We start from the raw sequence: 22787 nt of genomic DNA, 5'->3' as shown, positions 1-22787 counted from the left end.
AGTTCCAGTTTAAGTTTTACACTGCGTTTGATATGCAAAGAAGCACTGGGATCATAGAGAGAAAGAGGAAGCTGGAGGGAATCTCATGAAAGCACACACAGGCAATGCTCGGCAGCTGCAGCTAGGTGAATTATATTTAGACCAGAAGATGGCATAAGAGTTATAGTAATGGGAGATTATTCACAATGGCCGTGAACTTCCATAAAGGATCATATTGTACACCAGGATCTACATTCTTAGACACAATTCTCTTTTAGTCTGAGAAAAATAAGGATGTATTGAAGAATATTAGTAAGATTTTTTTCTTCATTTAAAATTACACAATGATAGCCAAAAATGTAATAGCCTCGTACAAAACAAAATGCTAATCTATTCAAATCTTGAGGTATAGGCACAACTGAAGAAATATAATGGTGCATATAGCTCCATACTTTATCTAGTAGGATCAACCATGAACTGCTATATGCCAGCTGCCCATCTTCTTTAGCAATGCGTAATGGGCGTTTTGACTTAAAATGGTTTCATATACCCACTGAGTGGCAGAGAAGAGCTCCTTTGTAATATGTAGCATAATTTACTTCATTGCTCTCTTCCTGATAGATAAGTAAATTGTGTCCAATGCTTTACTGGGCTACAGAGTTCTTAAAATAACATATATATCTGTTCACCTACATTTTTCATCTTCCTTATATAAATTTTCTGGGATTTATTCTAGAAACAGGGGTTTAAAAATTGGAGTTTTGAAATGACTTTGATTTATTATCAAATGTCCCTCCATGAAGACTTTAGTTTTTTTCATTAGTACACAAAGGCCCCACCCTCTCAACTTCTGTATCAGCCTTACATTTTACGCTGTACCCTGGATATTAGCCCATTTTTTAACTAGCGTAATAAAACTCCTGTGTAAACTAACTCTGTAAGGGAAAGTGGATTCATTAGCTCATGATTTGGAAGATTCAAATGCAATGGCACAGTGTCGTCTTGATCCTGATGAGGGCCTCTTGGCTGATGGCCAGAGCACAGATGAGAGCCCACAGCACACCACCCAGCAGGAAGCAGGAAAGAGTCAGGAGTCGGCTTCACTCCCATGACAACGTGGTCTTACCTGAATTAACGACTGTTCTGAGCTTTGGGGCAGCACTTTTAGTGAGCTGAGGACCAACAAGCAGCCTCCTCCAGCACCCTGATAACAATTTCTAAAATATAATCTGCTAAGAAGTTCATTACACAGTTCTTATCTTTATGGGTAGACACAAAATTGGCAAAGAGAATTCTTACTAAAGGTCGTTAGAAAGTGTGTTTAGAATAGTTGATGAGGATTTTGTGAAATAAAACAGCAAATGTGTGCTAGTGTCCTGACCACATGTGCTAAATTCATCAGTGATAATAGCTTCATCATCCAGTACTTTCTAAGTGATTAGCCTAAACCAGACTCGTTCCAAAGGCATGATAAAAATTAACTTAATTCAAGTTTCTACTTTAAAACTCTTATATTCATTTTAAAGTGATCATTGAAAGTGATAGCCTTCATCATTACATTTGCATACATGTATGTCTATTACATTTTGCTCCTAGTCACAAGACTAGAGCATTTTTCTAAAAATTCTCACATAATTTTGCCTACTTATGCTTACTGATTTATTGATCTCTCTGAGAACGTTCCTCTACAGAAAGAAATTTTTCATGCATTAGAGTTTGGATGTAAACACAAACCCAAGTGTTTTAACATTTAGTCCCCACCTTGTGTTGATGCCTTGGGAAGTCTTCAGGAAGAGGGGTCTGGCTGGAAGAGGAGGCTCACCAGAGGGTGAGTCATATGGGTTATAGTTCAGCCCCTGTACCAGAGGAATCTGTCTTGTGCACTGAGAGGTGAGCAAATCTCTTTGTATTCCTGTAGCCATAGAGACACCTGCTACCCTGCCTTCCTGCCACAATGGACTGGGTGTCCTCATACTGTAAGCCAAAATAAATACCCCTCACTTATGCTGCTTTTGGTCAGGGATTTTGTCACGGTGATGAGAAATGTAGTTAATACATCATACATTTAGGATTTGTTTTTTTTTTGCTATCAAAGTTAGAGACCTTTAAGACCATGTTTATTCTTGGCTTAGTATCCAATGCTATGTGATGTTTTCATGGTTCAAGGCATACATACCATGGAATCCCAACTTGATCAGTTTTTATGTCTGGGAAAGCCAACTTTATGACTTAAATAAATGCTTGGAGACTTCTTAGAGTCCTTACATGGTCTATTAGACAGCAAAGATCAAGTTCAAGGCGCACGCCTTTAATCCCAGCACTCGGGAGGCAGAGGTAGGTGGATCTCTGTGAGTTCGAGACCAGCCTGGTCTACAGAGCTAGTTCCAGGACAGGCTCCAAAGCCACAGAGAAACCCTATCTCGAAAAACCAAAAAAAAAAAAAAAAAAAACAAAAACAAAACAAGCCTGAATAGGTAGGGGACCTTGTCTCAAAGAGAAAAACTCTGAAGATGGAGCTAGTGGTAGAACAATTGTGTAACGCACGCCTGACTCTAGGTTCCATTCCCATTGTGAGATGGGGAGAAAGCACCCCAGATACTGAACTTACTGATACCTTTATCTTGGACTTTTGAACTGGAACTATGAGAAAAATAGTTTCGCTTTCTTGTGATATACATGAGATCATGGCAGCCTTTGCAGAATAAGTCAATCTCTGGAAAAACAGATTTTGTGTTTGGTGGGCTGATGGAGGAAGGTCATTGGCTAATAAAGGCACTGCCCTGGCCCATTTTATTGGTTAGAGGATAGGTGGGAGGAGTAAACAGAACAGAACGCTGGGAGGAAGAGGAAGTGAGGTCAGAGACTCCACAGCTCTCGGGAGCAGACGCCTGAGAGAGACGCCATGCCCTGCTCCCGGGATGAAGCTCGGACCCAGGATGGACTAGGCTAGAATCTCCCCGGTAAGCGCACCTTGGGGTGCTACACACAGATGATTAGGAATGGGCTAAATTAATATGTGAGAATTAGCCTAGAAGAGTATGGGCCAAGCAGTGATTAAAAGAATACAGTTTGTGTGTTGTTATTTCAGAGCATAAGCTAGCCATGTGGGCGGCCGGGTGTGGGGGACGCAACCCCGTCGCCCCCACTACTTCAGTTGGCGCCCCACGTGATGGACTAAACCCACTTAAAAAACCTGAGAAGGCTTAAAAATAAGGGAGAGAGAGTTTAACACAGATTTTTGCCGTTTGTTGGTGGCATGCTGTAGAGAGATTTCCTGATTTGGCAACAGTAGCAGAAAAAACGCTGTGTCATTTTAATGCGCGACTTCCTGGGGCTGTGCCACCATTGTGATCTCTGTCTGGCTCCTGCGGGAGACAGAGCTTTTGAATAGAGCATAAATGGAGTAAAGTGCTACGATTAGTTTGATGGCAACTAGACTCGCTGTGTTCTCCGGTCTGCTCTGCTTGCCAGAGGCAAGCAAGCACCTCATCTAAGAGAGGCTTCCTGACTCAGCTTTAGCTGCAAAGCCTGCAGCTCATTAAGAGGTCCTGCCACGAAACACTTAAACAGTGTTGACGAAAAGCTGAACGCATGCTTTTCGGTTTTCAGCCATAGCAGGAAAAAAGCTGCGCTGTTCAAAAATGCCGGCTTTCTGGGCCATCCTGCCTGGGCAAACTCTGACTGTTTGAGGCAGGAGGGCCGGCTACCAAGAGAGGACTTGTGTGTTGTCTGTTGTAGCTCACTTGCTGGTAGGGACCTTGAAATGCCATACAGTTGTTGCAGTAAACATAGCTACAGCCTGTATATCCGCCATGAGGCTGGAAAGCTAAGAAATGGACTGGATCTAGCTGGCAAAGCCACGCCTTTAATCCTACTGATATTGCTTGGTAAATTAAAGACTCATGTGGTCAGAAAAAGAGAGATATACAGTAAAGAGAGATTCAAAGACAAAGAAAATTTCTAAATGGTTTGAAGTGTGTTAAAAATATATGCAGACTAAAAGTTGAAGTTTTTAAAGTAAAAAACAAAAAAAGGAAGAGAGTTGTTGTGTGTGGTAGCACACGCCTTTAATCCCAGTGCCTAGAAGGCAGAGGCAGGCAGATCTCTGTGAGTTCAAGGTGTACTAGTGTACACCTTTAATCCCAAATGCCTGGGAGGCAGAGACAGGCGGATCTCTGAGAGTTCAAAGACAGCCTGGTCTACAGAGTTACTTCAGGTCAAAGATACAGAAAACCTGTCTCAAAAAGCAAAAAGTTAAAAGTAAAAATAAACGAAATAGAGGTTAAAACAAAGCTGTACAAAGATGGAAAATACACAGAGAATCTTGATACTGTATGCTATTATGCTCTCTTTGAATTATTTGAATGCTGAGGAAGGAGCAACAGCTGCTAAAAGATATTTATTTATAAATGCTGCTGAACTAATCCAACATAGATATTTTCAATTTGGATCTAAGGATATGATACTTTGGAAAGGAGTTTCTTATTTTGTTTTCACAGAGGATGAGACGCTGTTCATTTCTTCTATTCCGATTTGGTATGATGGACCACGTCCTCCTGAATGGTTCCTGTGCACGCCTTCAAAAAATTGCTTCACTCAACTGCCAACTGAGATGAAACTAGCACACAGGTTATACCGTGAAAGACCTAATTAACGACGCCCCCATTCAGCAGGAAGCAGTTTGGAGAGAAAAAAACTGCGCCCATGTTCCCAAATATGGTTTATAAATGTTCTTTTACATTTAAAGGGGGATATGATATAGATATGAATAATTTGCATTAGTATAGATTTTGCTTTATTGATAGAGATTTAAGGTCAATTTTGTTATATGTATAAGTGTTTCTGATTTTGATTAAGGTATTGTGATTGTGTAGTTCATTTAAATATGTACTGTATAATTAAGAAATATAGGTTGTTAATGGATAATCATCGATAATAGTAAAGCTTGTAGTCATGTTAGTTAGATTTTCTAGATATATAGAGATATATTTTAGATAGACATTCTTCATGTCTTTCAAAGATTACAGAATAGGACATTTAATGTTTTAATAACTGAGGACTTTTCATGACAATGAGACACTCTGCTCCTGGCAGCACCAATCTACTTCAAGAGGAAGATGGGCATCGAAGAGGCTCGTTATGGAGTTTGATAGCCATTTGGGCAAGAAACTGCTCTTGCCTGGACTATTGCGTAAACTGGACACAGAGAACCCGCAGAGAGAGGACTACTGAACTTGCCTAAGGTGAGATGATCTTTCGGGGTTCCTGATTCATGAAAGAGTCTGCGAGACATTCTGCAGGACACAACAGATAGTGACTGAACTGACTTTGAATTTTCCTGCTTTATGGAAATGTCTGCTGGATAGCATGGGCCTGAAGGCTGAAGATGGATGCCCCAAAGGTACAAAAGAACTTTGGGTGACTGTCCAGGCAGCGAGATGTCTTTGTCATTTCTAGAGTTTGAAGTTTCTTAGTTCTTGTTTACTTAGGTAATATATCTTTCTGGAGTCTTTGATGGAGTTAAAAATAGTTAGTTATAGTTTTCCTTAGTTATGATAAAGATTATTGTAACTTTTACTTGATAACTGTTTTGTTATATGTAATTTTGCTATGTTAAAGCCTTGTTTTTGTTTAAACCGAAAAAGGGGAAATGATGGAGGAAGGTCATTGGCTAATAAAGGCACTGCCCTGGCCCATTTTATTGGTTAGAGGATAGGTGGGAGGAGTAAACAGAACAGAACGCTGGGAGGAAGAGGAAGTGAGGTCAGAGACTCCACAGCTCTCGGGAGCAGACGCCTGAGAGAGACGCCATGCCCTGCTCCCGGGATGAAGCTCGGACCCAGGATGGACTAGGCTAGAATCTCCCCGGTAAGCGCACCTTGGGGTGCTACACACAGATGATTAGGAATGGGCTAAATTAATATGTGAGAATTAGCCTAGAAGAGTATGGGCCAAGCAGTGATTAAAAGAATACAGTTTGTGTGTTGTTATTTCGGAGCATAAGCTAGCCATGTGGGCGGCCGGGTGTGGGGGACGCAGCCCTGCCGCCCCATATTACTACAGTGGGCCAGGTTCCATTTCTTTAGAGTGGTATTCCATATTGGCAGTTGAAATTCCTTATTCACAGAATCAAAATTTGTGGGGCCAGCTTTTCTGTTTAGTAAGGGAGGGCCTCATTTAATGCCTACAGGGTCAGATTCCATGGCTCAAATACCAGTTTCCTATGAATGGAAATCCCTTTCCAAACCTGAGGGTAGCTGAAAGGCCAGGTTGTCTTGTTTTATAATATAAAGACCAGGTCTATTGTCCAGAAACAAGAAGAGCAACTACACTTACGCTTGAGGTGGAAGAAATGATTTATCTCCAAGTTCATTGCTGGAACTTGCAGATCAATTTGAGTTGCCACATCGAGACGACATTGTGATCAAAGTAACTCAAGAGCAGATGAGATGAGAAGTTTGGAGACTTGTTAGGAGTTTTGTGCAGGACAGTAAGGCATGCCTCCAATGAATAAAGTGGAGTGGAATAGTTGGAGACAAATATAAACTATTTTAGCTTCAAGTTTCTGATCATTCATGTTCAACTCGGGTAGGTAAACAAGTACTGAGTACCAACAGGAAGGCAGGTGCTTTGCGAAGCCTACTTGTGCAGGATATGATTTAATTTCATGAGCTGGGTCCTATTATTTGTTAAATGATATTTTTTGCAAAGATTCCTAGCAGGTATATAAGCAAGGATATTAACTTCTACATTCAATATGTTTTAAATGATAATAGACTATGTCTGAGTTGTTGAATGGGCCCCAAGTGAGACGTTTGTGCAAATTGTCTGACTGCATAACCAGACTCAAATCGCCTCAATGATCTAACATCCTCCACAAGTCTACATTTGAACTGCAAAGTAATCTTACTGCACAAAATAGTAATGGCATATCTAAGTAGTTCTCATATAAATAAAAAACAAGTTCTATTCAACTCCAGAGGTATGACTTTATAGCATGAACACATTATGATATTTATAATTAGCCAGAGCAAAGAATTTCATCCCTGAAGCTTTTTAAGAAATTAGCTAATTAATCTTCACCATATCCTTTAGAGAGAGATAAGTGTATCCTTTCTGCAGAGAGCTTCTGTCAAGGGATTCTAAATGCTTTATGAATATTATATATGGTGATAAGCAGGCTCCAGGCACTTCAGATACTAGCTGACATCGGGGATATTAAAATTCACTCATGCATTGTGCAAATGTTTATTTAGTGTCATTACTGAAAATCTATAATCATGGAGCTGATGCCCCAGGAGAAGAGACTGCCTCTTCCTGATTGAAGGCAGTGGAGTGGATAAGCAGGGAGGTCTTTAGGAAGGACTACTAATCCTTCTTGACTCCTTTATCCAACTATACAATTTGTCTTATAAAGCTGTTTCTCCAAGTACAAGGAGACACTTGGCTGCCTTGAAGTTGTGTAGCCCTCAGTGTTTGCAGTCCTGTGGTCTTCAGAGCTTGTGACACTGCCCATTGTAAAGCTCCCATTCGCCTTCAGTCCTGTTCCAGTCTCAGCAAAGAATGAAACATCTCACCCAGACTCTGAAAAGTTTTCTGGTACCAGAGTCCTAACGAATTGTTGAAAACCGTGATTGTGCCTTATCTTTGCTGACGTTACCTAGGCACAGAGTCTTCAAGGGGACATTTGTGCCAATGACTTACAAAAGGAATGCTCTGGTGATTTCAGTCTAGGGTCATCTCGTTACTTCATGGTAACCACCACACAAAAAACAGACACAGGAAGGGTCTGGGAACAAGACATATGCCCAATGGGCATGCATCAGTGGTATACTTGCTCCAAATAAGCCCCACCTCTAATTTCTTTCTTATTTTTAGATGTTCTGAGAGGTTTTTACTACTAACTTTTGATTTTCTTTAGAATTTAAAGAGTATGATAATATTCTTTCACATTTAGTAACTTAGCCAACAGTAATATAAAAACCTGAATTTTAGTACCTCCATTTTTGATCAATGCATTGATCTCACCACAAACTAAATAACAACAGCAAGAAGCTAAGACTGGGGAAGACCTCCTAAATCATAAGTTCATGGTCCCCAGTTAATGCTGACTCTTCCCTGTTGATTAATGAACGGAAGGAAGCTGTAAAGCCAGACTGAATCTGAAAACGTTCCAGTCACATATAAAGATAAAAAAAATTACCTCACATCTAGACAAAATTTGTATTTTATGTTTAAAAATTGTATTTCTGAAATCCTGATCCTAAATCTTTTTTTTCACCTCCAATTTTCTATCACCTAACCATAACCCCATCAAATTATGAGTCCATTGGTAGATCATCCATTGGTAGATCATCCATTGGTAGCATTAGAGCCGTCGTGATCCAATCACGCCTCAGCAATTAAATTTACTATCTAGAAACCAAAATTGCAGCATACGAGTTTTTATTGGAGAGATTTATATACAGCCTATGGCATAGATGTTACCTATTATATGTCCACATATGTCGATTCTTGGACTTGACTTATGAGAGACTTTCCAATGAGAGACCATGTCCACAACAAGGCATCTCTGGGTGGGGCTTAGGTTTCTCTCATTGGCAGAGTTTATCAGCAGCCAGCAACTCCAGTGCCCGGAGTCTGGTACAATGGCATGGCAAGGGGCATCTAGGGACAGAATCAAGACTTCTACAGCCCTCCCTTGCACCACGCAAATGCACTTGCTTCTTATGCTGTTTCCAAGACATGCACAGCTCCTTCTGGCCTGTATTCAATCATAATTTATGGGTAAACATACACTCAGAAGGTCAGGGGCTCAAAACAATGTTTCCTGAGTCTAACTGTGGGGTTTGTTAGATACTCTATGGTTTGGAGCATGGGGGTGCATAATTACCCAAGTGATGTGTTTTGAATCTAAGAGGAAAGTGGTCAGGAATTCCATGTAGCCTTTTCTGTCCTAGTAACACTTCTTCCCTAGGCAAAGCAGAAAATCTGTGAAGATTCTTTCAGCCACGAAATATGCTCTTCCTATTTTATTCTCCAGAATTGGAAAGATGAGCGGTGTGTGAGTCTGTAAAGCCACGGGCTCAACCATGACTGCAAGACAGTTCTCTGCTTATTTTCTGACTACCATTCATTGCTTGCACAGGGTCAGTGGAGGGAACATGAGTGTGTGTAGAGTCTCCCTGTGTCAAAACTCTCTTCGATTGTTTTGTTTTTCCAGACAAGGTTTCTCTGTGTAACAGTCCTAGGAACTAGCTCTTGAAGACCAGCCTGGCCCCGAACTCACAGAGATCCGCCTGCCTCTGCCTCCCAAGTGCTGGGATTAAAGGCATGTGCCACCACCGCCCAGCTTGAGCTTTCTCTTTTATGATGTAAGTATCTGATGGTCTCCTTGGGGGAATGATTGGAAACTACGATTTTCTATGGTATAGTTGAATTCTTTATTCTAGGAGATTTACCCTCTCTTTTAATTAATGAATGTGAGAATCATATCAGGTATGATAACTGGGCTTGTTTTCAATTTGTGGCTGTGTGTGTGTTTGTGTGTGTGTCCTGTTGGTTACATAGATGACATACTCATTGCTCTGAATCTTCTGCAGTCTGATCGGTCTGGTCTCCTTTAGTGCTTTATCATCTCACCTCCTTAGGAAGCAGCATTCAAGCTCTGTTATGTGTTGTGTAACATCCTAATTTCCTTGGGCAGGTTATTAAACTCGGACTTACATCCATCTACACACAGTTCTGGAAGCAGGAGATTGGCTGGGACATCAGGTCCCCTTGACCAAGCTGTGTTACTCATTTCCAGCTGCAGGGAGAGTTGGTGCTGGCTTTCTTTCCTCTCAGAGGATTACCAGAGCCACAGGAAAGCACAGGACTGTATTTCCTGTCCTTTGGCCCCATAGTCAATGATTGGCTGATATTGCAGCAGAATTTATGAGTCAATTTCTGTAGGGATGACTGAGAAGCCTGCAAAGGAGGGATGTGGGTGCACTGAACAGAAGTTTTAAGGGTGCTGTCTGGAAAAAACTGACAAACTGAATGCAGGAGAATTTGCCAATTCTTCCAATGAGCACACGCAGTGCTGTGGCAACAGTCCTCAGGGTCAAACTATTGTGCTTCTGACATGGTGTAGGCCTCTGGGGAGAGCAGCAACCTCCACTGACTCCACAGACAGAATCATGTGGCTGGGGTCATCTGGCTGAGATCAAGCCTTTTATACATTGCACAAACTGGGGGTCTTTCCAAAGGCGAGGTCTAGTGGAGAGATTCTGCCACAGGGAGCATGTCCTGGAGGGAATCTCTGGGGAAGGGAATGACCCTGGCCTCTTCTTCCTCTCACTGTGCTTCTTGGCTGTCAGGAGGCGATTCTTCCACTCACAGATCTGCCACAGAGCCCTGTGCAGCCAGAGGCAACGGGAACAACTGAGCAGGGAACGGGATCTCTGAACCTGTGAGCCAGCAGGTTTTCTCTGTATTTGCTCACAGTGACAGGAAAGTAACCCCAAATGGCATCTGAGTCTGTCTTCAAAACCTCTGTCCTTCTATTTCTTTAATTCTGGTGCTTCGAAGTCTACTTTTATTGTATAACTATCTTCATCTACAAATAAGTATCATTTTAAACATGATTTATTCCTGTCACAGAAATTGTAAGTTTGAAGATTTCAAACTGCACATATAATTATTGAGGTTTTGTGTAGGCACATAAAATTTTCTTTAGGATTACTGACAATATTTAATGATATGAATTTTATTGAAATATTGACAAGGCCAAGGAATTTTAAGAATCATACACAGAAAGTTGCAAAGTGGGTTCCTAGGTCTGGCAAGGCTTTCTGGGAGGACTGATGTGTGAGTTGGAGACGTGATGATGGTGATGCAAATTCTGAGTGGATTCTGAGAGGGAGGGAGCAATTAGACACACCGGTGAATGGATGCAGGGAGAAGAGCCAGAGAGGGAGAGGACAGGGATGATGTGAGGGGTCTCTACTAACTGACCTGGAACATAGTCAAAGGTCTGGCTCTGTGGGTAATGGTGGGCATGCCTACAGATGTGCTTCAGCTTGCTGGGATGGCTACAGATGTGCTTCAGCTTGTTGGGCATGCCTACAGATGTGTCTCAGCTTGTTGGGCATGCCTACAGATGTGCCTCAGCTTGCTGGGCATCTACAGACGTGCTTCAGCTTGTTAGGCATCTACAGATGTGCTTCAGCTTGTTGGGCATGCCTACAGATGTACCTCAGCTTGTTGGGCATGCCTACAGTTGTGCTTCAGCTTGTTGGGCATGTCTATGGATGTGCCTCACCTTGTGTACATACCTACAGATGCCTCAGCTGTTGAGCATGTCTACAGATGTGCCTCAGCTTGTTGGGCATGCCTACAGATGTGACTCAGCTTGTTTGGCTTGCCTACAGATGTGCCTCAGCTTGTCAGGAATGTCTACAGATGTGCCTCAGCTTGTTGGGCATGTCTACAGATGTGCCCTAACTTGTTTGACTTGCCTACAGATGTGCCTCAGCTTGTTGGGCATGTTTACAGATCTGCTTCAGCTTGTCAGGCATGTCTACAGATGTGCCTCAGCTTGTTTGGCTTGCCTACAGATGTGCCTCAGCTTGTTGGGCATGCCTATTTATGTGCTTCAGCTTGTCAGGCATGTCTACAGATGTGCCTCAGCTTGTTGGGCATGCCTATTTATGTGCTTCAGCTTGTCAGGCATGTCTACAGATGTGCCTCAGCTTGTTGGGCATGCCTACAGATGTGCCTGCCCTTCCATGGGGTTGCCCTGACTCCATTTGATGTTTGGCTGTGGGTCTCCATATCAGTTGCTGGTTTCTGGTGACACTTCTCTGATGGTATTTGGGCTAGGCACAGATCTATGAGTATAGCAAAATATAATTGTTTCCAAGTTTTGTTTGGTTCTATTTTGGGTCTCTGGGCTGTACAGCCTCTGGTTCCTTGACAATCCGAAAGTGTCAAGTGTGCTCTCTCTCAGGATGTTGGACCTCAAGTTGAACCAATCATTGGTTGGTCACTCCCACAAGTTCTGCACTTCCTTTACCCCAGCACATCTTGGAGGCAAGACAGGTTGCAGGTTAAAGGTTTTGTGGCTGGATTGGTGTCCCAGCCCCACTGCTGGAAGTTTTGCCTGGTTATAGAAGATGGCCAGTTTAGGCTCCATATTCCTGATTACTAGAAGTCTTTGCTAGGGACACTCTCAAAGATTCTAGGGAGTTTTCTTGCACTAGGTTTCCACATTGATCCCCAAATGCTCCCCAGTTCCAGTCTTCTCTCCCAGTAGTTTGTCCCTCTACCATCACCCCTGCCTGATTCCTCCTGTTCTAATCCCAACCTCCCCAAATATTGTCATTCTTCCCAATTTGTCCAAAGGAGAAAGCCAGGACTCATCTTAGACTTTTTCCTCTACCCTTCCTCTGCCCCATTTTTACCCATAATCAGTTCCAAACATTTTCTTTGGAATCCACCTTCTCCTTTCTACCCAATATTTGGGCCCCTCCTTACTCCTCCTGTGTGCACTCCTAGCTTCCTTTGAGTATATCAGACAACTCTACGGTTCATTCCAGCTAGCTTAGTGTGGACTCTGCCCTAGGCCCCAAGGCCCGACGCCATTGGCAATCTTTGAGTGGCAACACAAATAAATCTCCTTCAACAGGAAAATGATGCTATTTCCAAATGTTCTCAACTCAAAATGTCTAAGAAATATTCACAAGAAGATGTGAAGCAGCCAGATGAAAATAAAAATCTATAGTCATCAGCCTACAGACCCATAGAAATTGTAGCATTAAATAATGCCACATATGGATACTATTAGCATATGGGAAAGAGTGATCATGAGAGGTGAACCAGGATCATCATCCGGAGAACGGCATTTAGAAGGCGAGAATAGCTAGAGAATTCTGTGAAGAAGGCTGAGAAAAACGGCATTGTAATTTAGAAACACAGGCTGGCTCAGAGTTCAAGAGCGAGGGAGCAACCAGTAGTGCCCAGAACAACAAACAGCGCTGTCCACTAGTGGTGACCACCACTGCTTCCTCACCCCAGGGTGCAAACACTGCTCTGCTAATTTCATGTGAAGATTAATCGTCCTCTCAAGGTTGGGGCTGGCAATGATGGTCTTTGTGGAGCACATTCCTCTTGTCTGAACCTTGTACACATAATACCTCATTACCATTTTTACAAACAGGGAAGCTTGCTCATTCTATTGCTGCCTCCTCACCCCTGTAACAAAACACCTCCCAGCATAAGGTAGGGAAAGGTTTGTTTTGATTTCAGAAGTTTCACCATGTGGCAGTTCTGTGGCATGGCAGAGCAAGTCAGTTCATGCTGGACCAAGTGGATGGCAGCAGATGCCCACATGGTGGTGAAAACCAGGGGAGCAGGCTAGAATCAGGGACAGTTTAACAGTCAAAGTCTGCTTCTGGTGACCTACTCGCTCCTAAAGGTTCCAAGACCACCAGAATAGCCCCGCCAGCTGGGGACTGACCATTCAGAGCAACAAGATTTGACGAGGGGGGGCATTTCAGGCTCAAACTGCAATACCCATAGATGAGCTGAATGAAGACAAGAGTGTTCTGACTTGCAACATAGAATCAATGCTTAGGGTCCCATGATTTTACTAAGGTAGAAGCCCAAACCAAATAAACCAATAAAATGTAAGCTTAATTTATGCACAAAGTGGCAGAAAAAGAAAAATTGTATCCCCAGCACGAAATGGCTTATAACAAAGTAGCCATCAGTGGTTAATGGTTTAAAAAGCCCCAGGCACTTGCAGCTCCCTAGTCCTGCTCCTGCTGTTTGCATCCAGGTGGATGTCTGCACAGACCCCGGTGGGAGGAAGTGCCTTCTCTGGTCCTCTCTCTGCCCTTCCCACAGCCCTCCAGCAGTACTCCCGTACAGTGCATTGCAACTGTCTACTCAAAGGTGTCTCCCTAACTTGTGGGCTTCGATAAGGATCGTTTTTCCACCATTCTTCATCCATAGCTGTCAGCTGCCTGGAAGGAAATGAGCATCAATGTGTATTCAGAGGGAACTCGTTTCCCAAAGCATTTTTTCCCCCAATTTGTAGTGTAAGCTGTGGCTCACTTTAGCAGGAAAAATTGAAACAGAGTTTATTATTCAGAGTTTAAAAGCAAAAATACTAAATGACCAATTAAATATCCCCAAAGCATGTACGAAAATATCACAATGAAACTTCTAATTATATCCATCCATTTTGTGTACATGTACATGTTCACGTAGGGGTGTAAATATGTCTATATGTGTAAAGACCAGAGGTTAATTTTACATGTCTTCCTTATTCACTCTCTGCCTTGGTTTTGTTTGAGGCAGGTTCTCTCACTGAACCTGGAGTTCATGCATTTGGCTAAGCTGGTTAGCAGCCAGGGAACTCCAGGGATCGCCTATCTCTGTTCCTCCTTGAAGCTGGAATCACAGACATGCTGCTGTGCGCAGCTTCATTACGTGAATTCTGGGGACCTGAGCACAGTCCTCCTGCTTGTGTAACAGGCCCCTTACTGAGTCATCTCTGTAGCCCAGAAATCTTTCATTTTGCAGAATTAATGTGCTCCAGTAAAAAGGTTGCAAAAAGAATACCTGAGGGGTTGGAGAGAGGCCTCGGAGTTTAAGAGCATGAACTGCTTTTTGCAGAGGAGTAAAATATGGTTTCCAACATCCATATCAGGAGACTCCCAATTACCTGTAACTCCAGAGCCAGGGAGTCAGCACCTTCCATGGTCTCCACAGGCACTGTGCTCATGTGTACCCTACATACACGTACATGCAATTGAATTCTCTTTGTTTACATTTTTTATTGATATTTATTGAGCTCTACATTTTTCTCTGCTCTCCTCCCTGCCTTTCCCCTTCCCTTCAACTCTCTCCCAAGGTTCCCCTGATCCCAATTTACTCAGGAGATCTTGTCTTTTTATACTTTCTACTTCCCGTGTAGATTATATCTATGTATGCCATTCTTAGTGTCCTCATTGTTGCCTAAGTTCTCTGGGATTATGGTTTGTAGGCTGGCTTTCTTTGCTTTATGTTTAAAAACCACCTCTGAGTGAGTACATGTGATAATTGTCTTTCTGTGACTGGGTTACCTCACTCAAAATAATGTTTTCTAGCTCCATCCATTTTCCTGCAAAATTCAAGCTATCGTTATTTTTTTAAAAACTAAGAGACAAAAGTCAAATGAAAAGAAAGTTTAGGAAAGAGCTTAGGTTTGTCAGGAAGGCTGTAGGAAGGATTGCTTAGAGACCGCGCTGCTGACTTCATCTTTCCTATTCTCTCCTTATAACTTACATGAACAACTTCTTTGAATTATTCTTTAAGTTAGACCATAAAGCATTTTGTTTAGCCGTGCATTTTCTTGCATATGCATCATTATCCTTTGTTAAAATTTGTACTCTTCTTCCTTGCAGTCCTCCAGCCGCTCTGCCTTTCTGTTGGAGTTCCTTCTTCTCTCTACGTGGTGTTCCTCTCCTGTACATGGTCCTCCCCCCTGTATCTGGTCCTCCTCCCCTGTACATGGTGTTCCTCCCCTGTATGTGATGCTCCTCTCCTGTACATGATCCTCCCCCCATACGTGGTGCTCCTCCCCTGTACGTGGTCCTCCTCTCCCCTGTATATGGTGCTCCTCTCCTGTACTTGATCCTCCCCCTGTACATGTTCCTCCTTCCCTGTACATGATCCTCCTTCCCTGTGCATGGTGCTCCTCCCCTGTACGGGGTGCTCCTCCCCTGTACGGGGTGCTCCTCCCCTGTATGTGGTCCTCTTTTCTCCATCCATGCCACAAATAGTCCATTACTCTCTGTTTTCCTCTTCCCATCTCCCTTAATAGAACTCTGCCTTCCCTCTCATATTCTTGACAATATTCACATTCATGTGTGTGCACACACACACCACATACACTCACACATACCACATACCACACACACAACACCCATACACACGCTCACACATCACACCAATCACACATCATACACACACATGCATTCACACACCACATACACACATTCACACACCACACACATTCACAGATAAAAACATCATGCATACCACACACACTCACACACCACACATGCACACACACGAATCCAGACTTGTAGAGAGAAAGGATGTAGCATTAGCCTTTCAGAGTCTGCTTTATTTTGCTCCACATATGATCTCGAGTTACATGCATCTTGCTGCAAGTATCAAGATTCAATTTTTCTTCACAGCTGAATTAAATTCCACTGCATATTTATATGCACCACATTTTCTTTATTTTATTATTGATTGATAAAAATCCTGTTTCTTAGTTATTTGAATAGTGCTTCAATAAGCTTGACTGTGCAAAATCCCTGGCATGTTGGCTCAGATTTCTTTCAGATACGTACTAAAGACTGGGTTCACATTCCAATTCTCTTGTTTAGCCTTTTGGAAACCACCATAGCTATTTCAACATTGGATGCATGAGTTTGTATTCTCTACAGCAGTAAATAGGTTCATTCCCCACACCCCCACAAGCACCCCTTATCTCTTGTCTTTGCCATACTCTTTTGGGGTGAGGTAGGATCTTACAGTAGTTTTAATTTATTTCTCTGTTAAGGCAGTTGAACACTTTTAAAGAACATTCCTTTGCCATTTGTATAGACAGAGGCTGTTTGTTCATTTCCTGGCCACCCAGATTTGAAATAGTCACACAGAAGTTGTATAAATTACAATGCTGCTTGGCCAATAGCTTAGACTTCTTATGAACTAACCTTTACATCTTACATTAACCTATTTCTATTTTCTATGTATTGCCATGAGGCTAGTGCTTTACCAGTAAGGTTCTGGGGTGTCTGTCTCCTTTGGCAGCTACATGGCATCTCCCTGACTCTGCCTTCTTTTCTCCTCCATCTCTGCTTGGAATTCCTGCCTTGTTCTATTCTGTGCTGCCGTAGGCCTGAAGCAGCTTCTTTACTAATCAATGGTAATAAAACATATTCACAGGATACAGAGAGGAATCCCACATCTCTTTTGCATCTCTCTCCTTGATATCCATCTCTTCAGCTCATCACTATGTTCACTGGCTGCATGGTTTATTCTGGTATCTAATTTTTCAGTAGTTACAATCAAGATTAATCCCCTGTTTGCTGTACAGCTATGAAAGTTTTTTACTTATTCTGAAGGCTGCCTCTTCACTCTCATAACTACTTCCTTTTTTGTACAGAAGATGTTTAATTTTATGTTGGCGGATACTAAATCAGCGCAGTAAGACCTGTGGGTTTTCTAACTACCGGTAATTCAATTTCCAGGAAATAAATCAGGGGGAAAATCTCATCCATGAAATTCCTTCTTTAAATTGATTGTCTATAGGGTTGTTCCACCATTATGATCCCTCCACACTCACATCTATGTACCCATTGCAATCAACAAATGTCTCTCCCTATATTATATAAGGATAAAGCCAAGCCTACATTTCAATCCCTTCTTCAATCCCTTCTCTAGATTCTATCAGTGGAATCATCTTCCATTAAGCAGAGGATATGAGCCCTGCCTGTTTTCAGAAGCCACACCCTGGGCTCAGGTCTCCAGATTAAAAAGTGGGTTTGAATCTGAGGTTGCCAAAGCAACAGAATGTCCATTAACCAGACTGGAAGGATCCTGAGTCATTGCTCTGAAGGATCGCATTTAACGTATAAATAAAATAGATCCCTGGCATTCTAAAATGGTTTAGATAATAGTTCCTCCGTAAGGCAGAGATGGATTGGAATTCAATACTCTCCCACGTGGCCAGCAGCTGCTGAAATGCTCCAAATACCTTCATGTCAGTTTTGCAGCAAGTCTGAGCGCTAGCATCTAAAATTACATTCCTTTCCCCTTTGCTTTCTCTCTTCCTGGCCTTCACTACAGATAAGTTGGAAGGAAAATACATCTCCTCCCTCCCTTCAGCTGTCTGCAACCTGACACTATGCACAGTGGCACAGAGCCTGTGTTGCAGGAATACAGTGTGGGAAACAGTTTTCAAAATGCTCGCTGTCTAGATAAAAAGAAAGCTAAAAATGTGTTTGGTTACTACTTTGTAAAGCCTATTGCATTTGGCTGTGAATGAGTACCTAACTGTCATGTTTCTAGTGGAGCCTTCCTTGAACATTACACCGTCATGAAAATAAGTCATCAATAGCATAATATAATTCATGTGGAAATCATTAAAAGAAACACAGACCTGCAGCTTGTTTAATAATTTACATGTCATCTTTTAAAATCATGTGTGTACAAGAGTGTGTGTGCATGTGAGTGTGTGTGTGTGTGTGTCCACGTGTGCATGTGTGTGTGCGTGTGTGGTTTATGTTCAGGCACGTGTGCTGTGAACACCCTGTAGATGTCAGAGGCCAGTTGTGGAATCCATTCTTTCCTCCACCTTTACATGGGTTTTCTGATTAAACTCAGCCAGGATTTCATGCGGTCCCTTTACTGGAAGAACCACATCATCAGCCCTACATTCCCTATACTTTTTATTTATTGTTATTTTATGTGTATGAGTGTTCTGTCTGAACGCATGCATGTGCATCATGTAGGGACTGGAGTTATGTCCAGTTATGAGTCAGCTTGTGGATGCTGGGAACTGAACTCAGGTCCTCTCAAGAGCAGTCAGGGCTCTTGGCCACTCAGTCATCACTCCAGCCTGCCTGTGTTCCCTCTTGATAACCCCTTAGACGAAATAAGGAGAGGCACTGGTACATAAAATGCCATGTCTTGATAGTAAAGGGGCAGGGATGCTTTTACTCAAGTGGTACAGATAGTTCTAGTTTCCAACAATAGTGTTGGATTACTTTCCTGTTTTCATTTATAATCTAAAGAAATTCTTTATCACCCATACTTGTTCCCATAGGATTAGCATAAGCATATTATATTCACAGGGCTGAATATGAGGGCAGAGAGACCCACACGAGAGAGACCAGTCTTAGGCTGTACTTACTGACAAAAGAATATATTCCTCCGCCAATACGGAGCACAAATAGGACAATTATTTTTTTTGTAAACTCAGTATTATTCATCTCTATCACCTCGCTTGCTGCTGTGCGATTTCAAAGACCAGGATTTCTTTGAAGGGTTGGCTAAACTTTCTAATGATTTTCAATATCTTTTTGATATGCAACTGTCAAAGGAAAGACTCTATTCCAGTTGTTCAGATAAGGAAATTCACAGTTCATAAGGTATAAATACAGAAAGATGCAATATTAACAGTCAGCAAAGCACAGCTTCAATCAATACCTCCCCTAATCAAGTCTCATGCTTCTGGCCTTAGACTTAATGAAGTTCAGGACTCGATCCCTGGACTTCACAGGTCTGAGTTCACTGCATCTGCCTGGTTTCTACAGCTCTTCTTTCTTTAGGTGCTTATTAATCTGGAGCTCATCGGAATTACATGAGAGGCTTTAAATCTCTCTCTCTCTCTCTCTCTCTCTCTCTCTCTCTCGGGCTCTTCGGGATTGCATGAGAGGCTTTAAATCAGTCTCTCTCTCTCTCTCTCTCTCTCTCTCTCTCTCTCTGTCTCTCCTTTTCTCTCCACACCCATACACCCACACACACTTTACATATATATTGTGTGTATGTGTGTGTGTGTATATATATATATACTATATATAGATTTATAACCACATGCTAGCTGAATTTGAATCTGAACATGAAGTATAGGCCTTTATATATATATTTTAATTTTGTGTGTGTGGGGTACTTTATTATTTGGGCTACCTGCTCCAGACTGATTCCGAAACTTATTTGCAACCTGTAGTGAATAGTTTATCATGCTTCCAAGTTCTGTAAGGAATGGCACTTACTGTCTTGGAATTCTTCTGGATATCTGTGATATCTGGGGTTTGAGCTGAGACTGCTAGGGGTGTCTCAAGGAACTGGGGGCTGGAGTCATCTGGTGGAGTTCTTCCTGACCATCCTGATATTAATAATTAGACTGGGTTGATGTCAGGGCCCTGCTCAATTGGACCTCAGTCAGACACCTCTTTACTCGTCCCTTTCAGAATAATATGGGCTTTCTTAGAGGATGGTAGCCCAAGATCACCAAGCTTCCTCTGTAAAAGCTCCTAACTCCGGAACAAATAAACACCGTTGGAAAGGCGCCACTGTAAGACCTTTTCTGCACCGGGCCTAAGGAAGCACAATCTTTGAGGTCCAGGAATAAAGAAAACCTGAAAGAAAAATGACAGTTCACCTGTGGTGACATTTTGAAGTTGACATATCCTGACGTATACAACCTGCAGCCGGAGCTGAGACCAACCAAACTCATTCTTTGTAAGCACTAGAGACAGAGCAGGGCTGGAGCTGGGCAATCTCCCGACATTTTGTCTGGGATGTTTCTGATAGTGCCACCGTGTGTAAGCACCAGAACTATGAGCTAAGTACCACCAGGAGGATCATTGTACCGCTTAGGAAAACTAATGTTTGAAGGTTTAGCCACTCACTAGGTCACAAGATAACAAAGTAACTAAGCAGTCTTGGGCAGATCGCCAAACCCAGCGCTTTCATTCCAAACTGAACTATTAATTCCTTCCTATGAGGAGTCCAGGAACTGGGGTGGCAGGTGGGGATTGGGGGTGTTCAAGCAGAATTCTGCTTTCACCCCTTAAGATTCCTTCTTTCTACTTGTGCTCCCCGCCCCAGCTTCTGACCTCGCCCCTCGCCTGTACGGACAAAGCCTTGACTGGTCTGTCCTGTAAGGTGTCTTGTGGTGCCATGGTCCCTTTGGCATGAGGCTAAGGGCGTGCCAGAGCCAGGAAATGCTCCCAGGCAAGGGGAGCTGCATCGTTGCTAAGTGCAGGGATGAGTCGGATCCCCAGTGAGGCGAAGGGGGCGGCGAGAGCCAGTGTGCTGAAGTCGAGGGGCGGGAGAGGGAGGGGAGTCCCTGCTGAGCGGAAGGCGGGGCACGCGGAGCGAACACCCACTCGCATCCAAGCGCGGGGAGGCAGCAGCTGAGACAGCGCCAGGTCGGAGCTGCTGCATCCCGCCCAGTTGGTCTCTGCCAGTCCACTTTGGGGCTCCAGAGGATGGAGGATTCCCGGGAGACCTCGCCGTCCTCCAACAACTCCTCCGAAGAGCTCAGCTCTGCCCTGCAGCTGTCCAAGGGCATGTCCATCTTCCTCGACGTAAGTATAGATGAAGCAGTTAGGTGGGCGCCTTGGACATCACCCCTGGGAGAGAGGGAGGGTCGGGCGCAGCCGCTGGCTGCTGGTGTTGTGCGCTCAGACCTCCACCCAAACTATCTCCTGTCCGTTGTCCCCCAGGGGACCCTAGGCTAATGTCAGAGAAAAGACTGCCGCCCAACTTGCAAAAAGAGCTATCCCAGGCTTGCGGCTTTGATTACAAGCCTTCAGGAGACCAAAAAGTTCAATGTCCCAGCAGCCTGGGCTTCTGCCAGGGATGGAGGGGGAACAGGAATCTGCATTGGTCGGTATAGGACTTGATTCCTGGCTCATTGCTAATAGGCACCTCCGTTTGTGCTAGCGAGCGCTGATGGAAGCCTTAGAAACTGTGTTGTACTCACCCCCCCCGCCCCCCGCCTCTCCCAGCTGCTTCCAAAAACAAATTCATTGAACATATTTGTTTTTCGTTTTACAACGGTAGCCAAGGTCTCTTTTATGTGATGATTGTTTTCCTTTTGGTGCTCCCTCCCTTCCCCATCATTCTCTTCCCCTGAGAGTCTAAATTGTAATGGTTCTCAATGCCTTCTCTTCTGGCTTTGGACTGTTTCCCCTTTGGTCCCACTTGCTGGGGAATTGACTTCCGTCTTCCGAGTCTCTAACAAGATCATTCTTTTCTTTCTGTGCTGTTTTTCTACCCTTGCGCTGTGATTTCTCTCTCTATGGCAATTTTAGATCTTATTTGCTCCTGGATTCTGCTCCGATGTGTCCTTTGCTGGTTCAGTTCTCTGTGTTTCTCACCCCCGCTGCCTTGTTAGCTTCCCTGGCTCTCCTGTTCCCGGGGGTCACATGCCTTCTGGGTTCTGGCTCTCCCCACGGCAGCTCACTTGTCAGATTCACTCTCTTCCAGCAGGTAGTAGTGTCAGGCTCAGTGGGGGCAGATTCAGCTTCTGGTGAGCATGCTGGAAAACGGGCATAGCTCGCCGCCCAGGAGCCCTGTTGGTCCCTGCCCGTCCCCTCTCCAAACCATAATTTCTTATTACAGTCCAAGCAAGTAGGAGGTGGGCCAGAAGCCAAATGCACTTGATTGTGAAAAAAAAAATGAAAATATGGGGAAATCAAATACTAGTATCATAATGGCCAGGCAGAGATTTTGACGATAATGGGGGGGGGGGGGTGTCAGAGAAGCAAGGAGTCCTCAATTTGTCTTGAATAATCTAGAAATACGTAACAATAATTAAATCTTGTATAAGACACTTGATTGAAGGTTCAGTCCCAGTTCCTGGAAACCTCCCTTTATCATCGTGCAGTTCCAACGCAAGATTTGGGGTATGGGGGCCAGGAATTTTCTTCCCTCGAAAACACAAATCTCTGATTTTCACTTTTGGCAGCACCAAATTGTTATAGTTTATTTTTCTTGGGAGGGGGGAAAAAACGATCTTTACACGGGTTCAGTCGATGCTTTCATTAGATAGTATTATTTCTTCATGCCTTGCAATTCAGGACATAGCCCTTGAGGGACCAAGCAGAGTGTGTAAAGAGAAGACATGGGAAGCCAATCACCGCCCCCCACCACTCCACCCCTCCTTAACCTCCAGACCAGGAGGAAGTCAGGGCCTTACTCATCCAGAGCGGGAGGAGGGGGAAGGAAACTTATGTAAGGCATGCATTCTG

At 43.4% G+C, this 22787-nt stretch overlaps 1 protein-coding gene across 1 annotated transcript in view; it reads left to right on the top strand.

The window, feature by feature from the left end:
* Positions 1-20886: 20886 nt before the first annotated feature.
* The window catches only part of Necab1 (N-terminal EF-hand calcium binding protein 1), a 142316-nt gene continuing 140415 nt past the window's right edge, over positions 20887-22787 (top strand). The window contains exon 1 of the mRNA XM_041657582.1: positions 20887-21119. Coding sequence (XP_041513516.1) covers positions 21021-21119 — 99 coding nt within the window. The 5' untranslated portion in view covers positions 20887-21020. The remainder of the gene's footprint in view (positions 21120-22787) is intronic.

Source organism: Microtus oregoni, unplaced genomic scaffold (genome assembly GCF_018167655.1).
Source record: "Microtus oregoni isolate MIOR12 unplaced genomic scaffold, Mior012 000008F_ref0000371, whole genome shotgun sequence".
NCBI classification, from domain to species: domain Eukaryota; kingdom Metazoa; phylum Chordata; class Mammalia; order Rodentia; family Cricetidae; genus Microtus; species Microtus oregoni.
The sequence above is the reverse complement of the archived record's forward strand: the minus strand, read 5'-3'. Positions and strand labels throughout refer to the sequence as shown.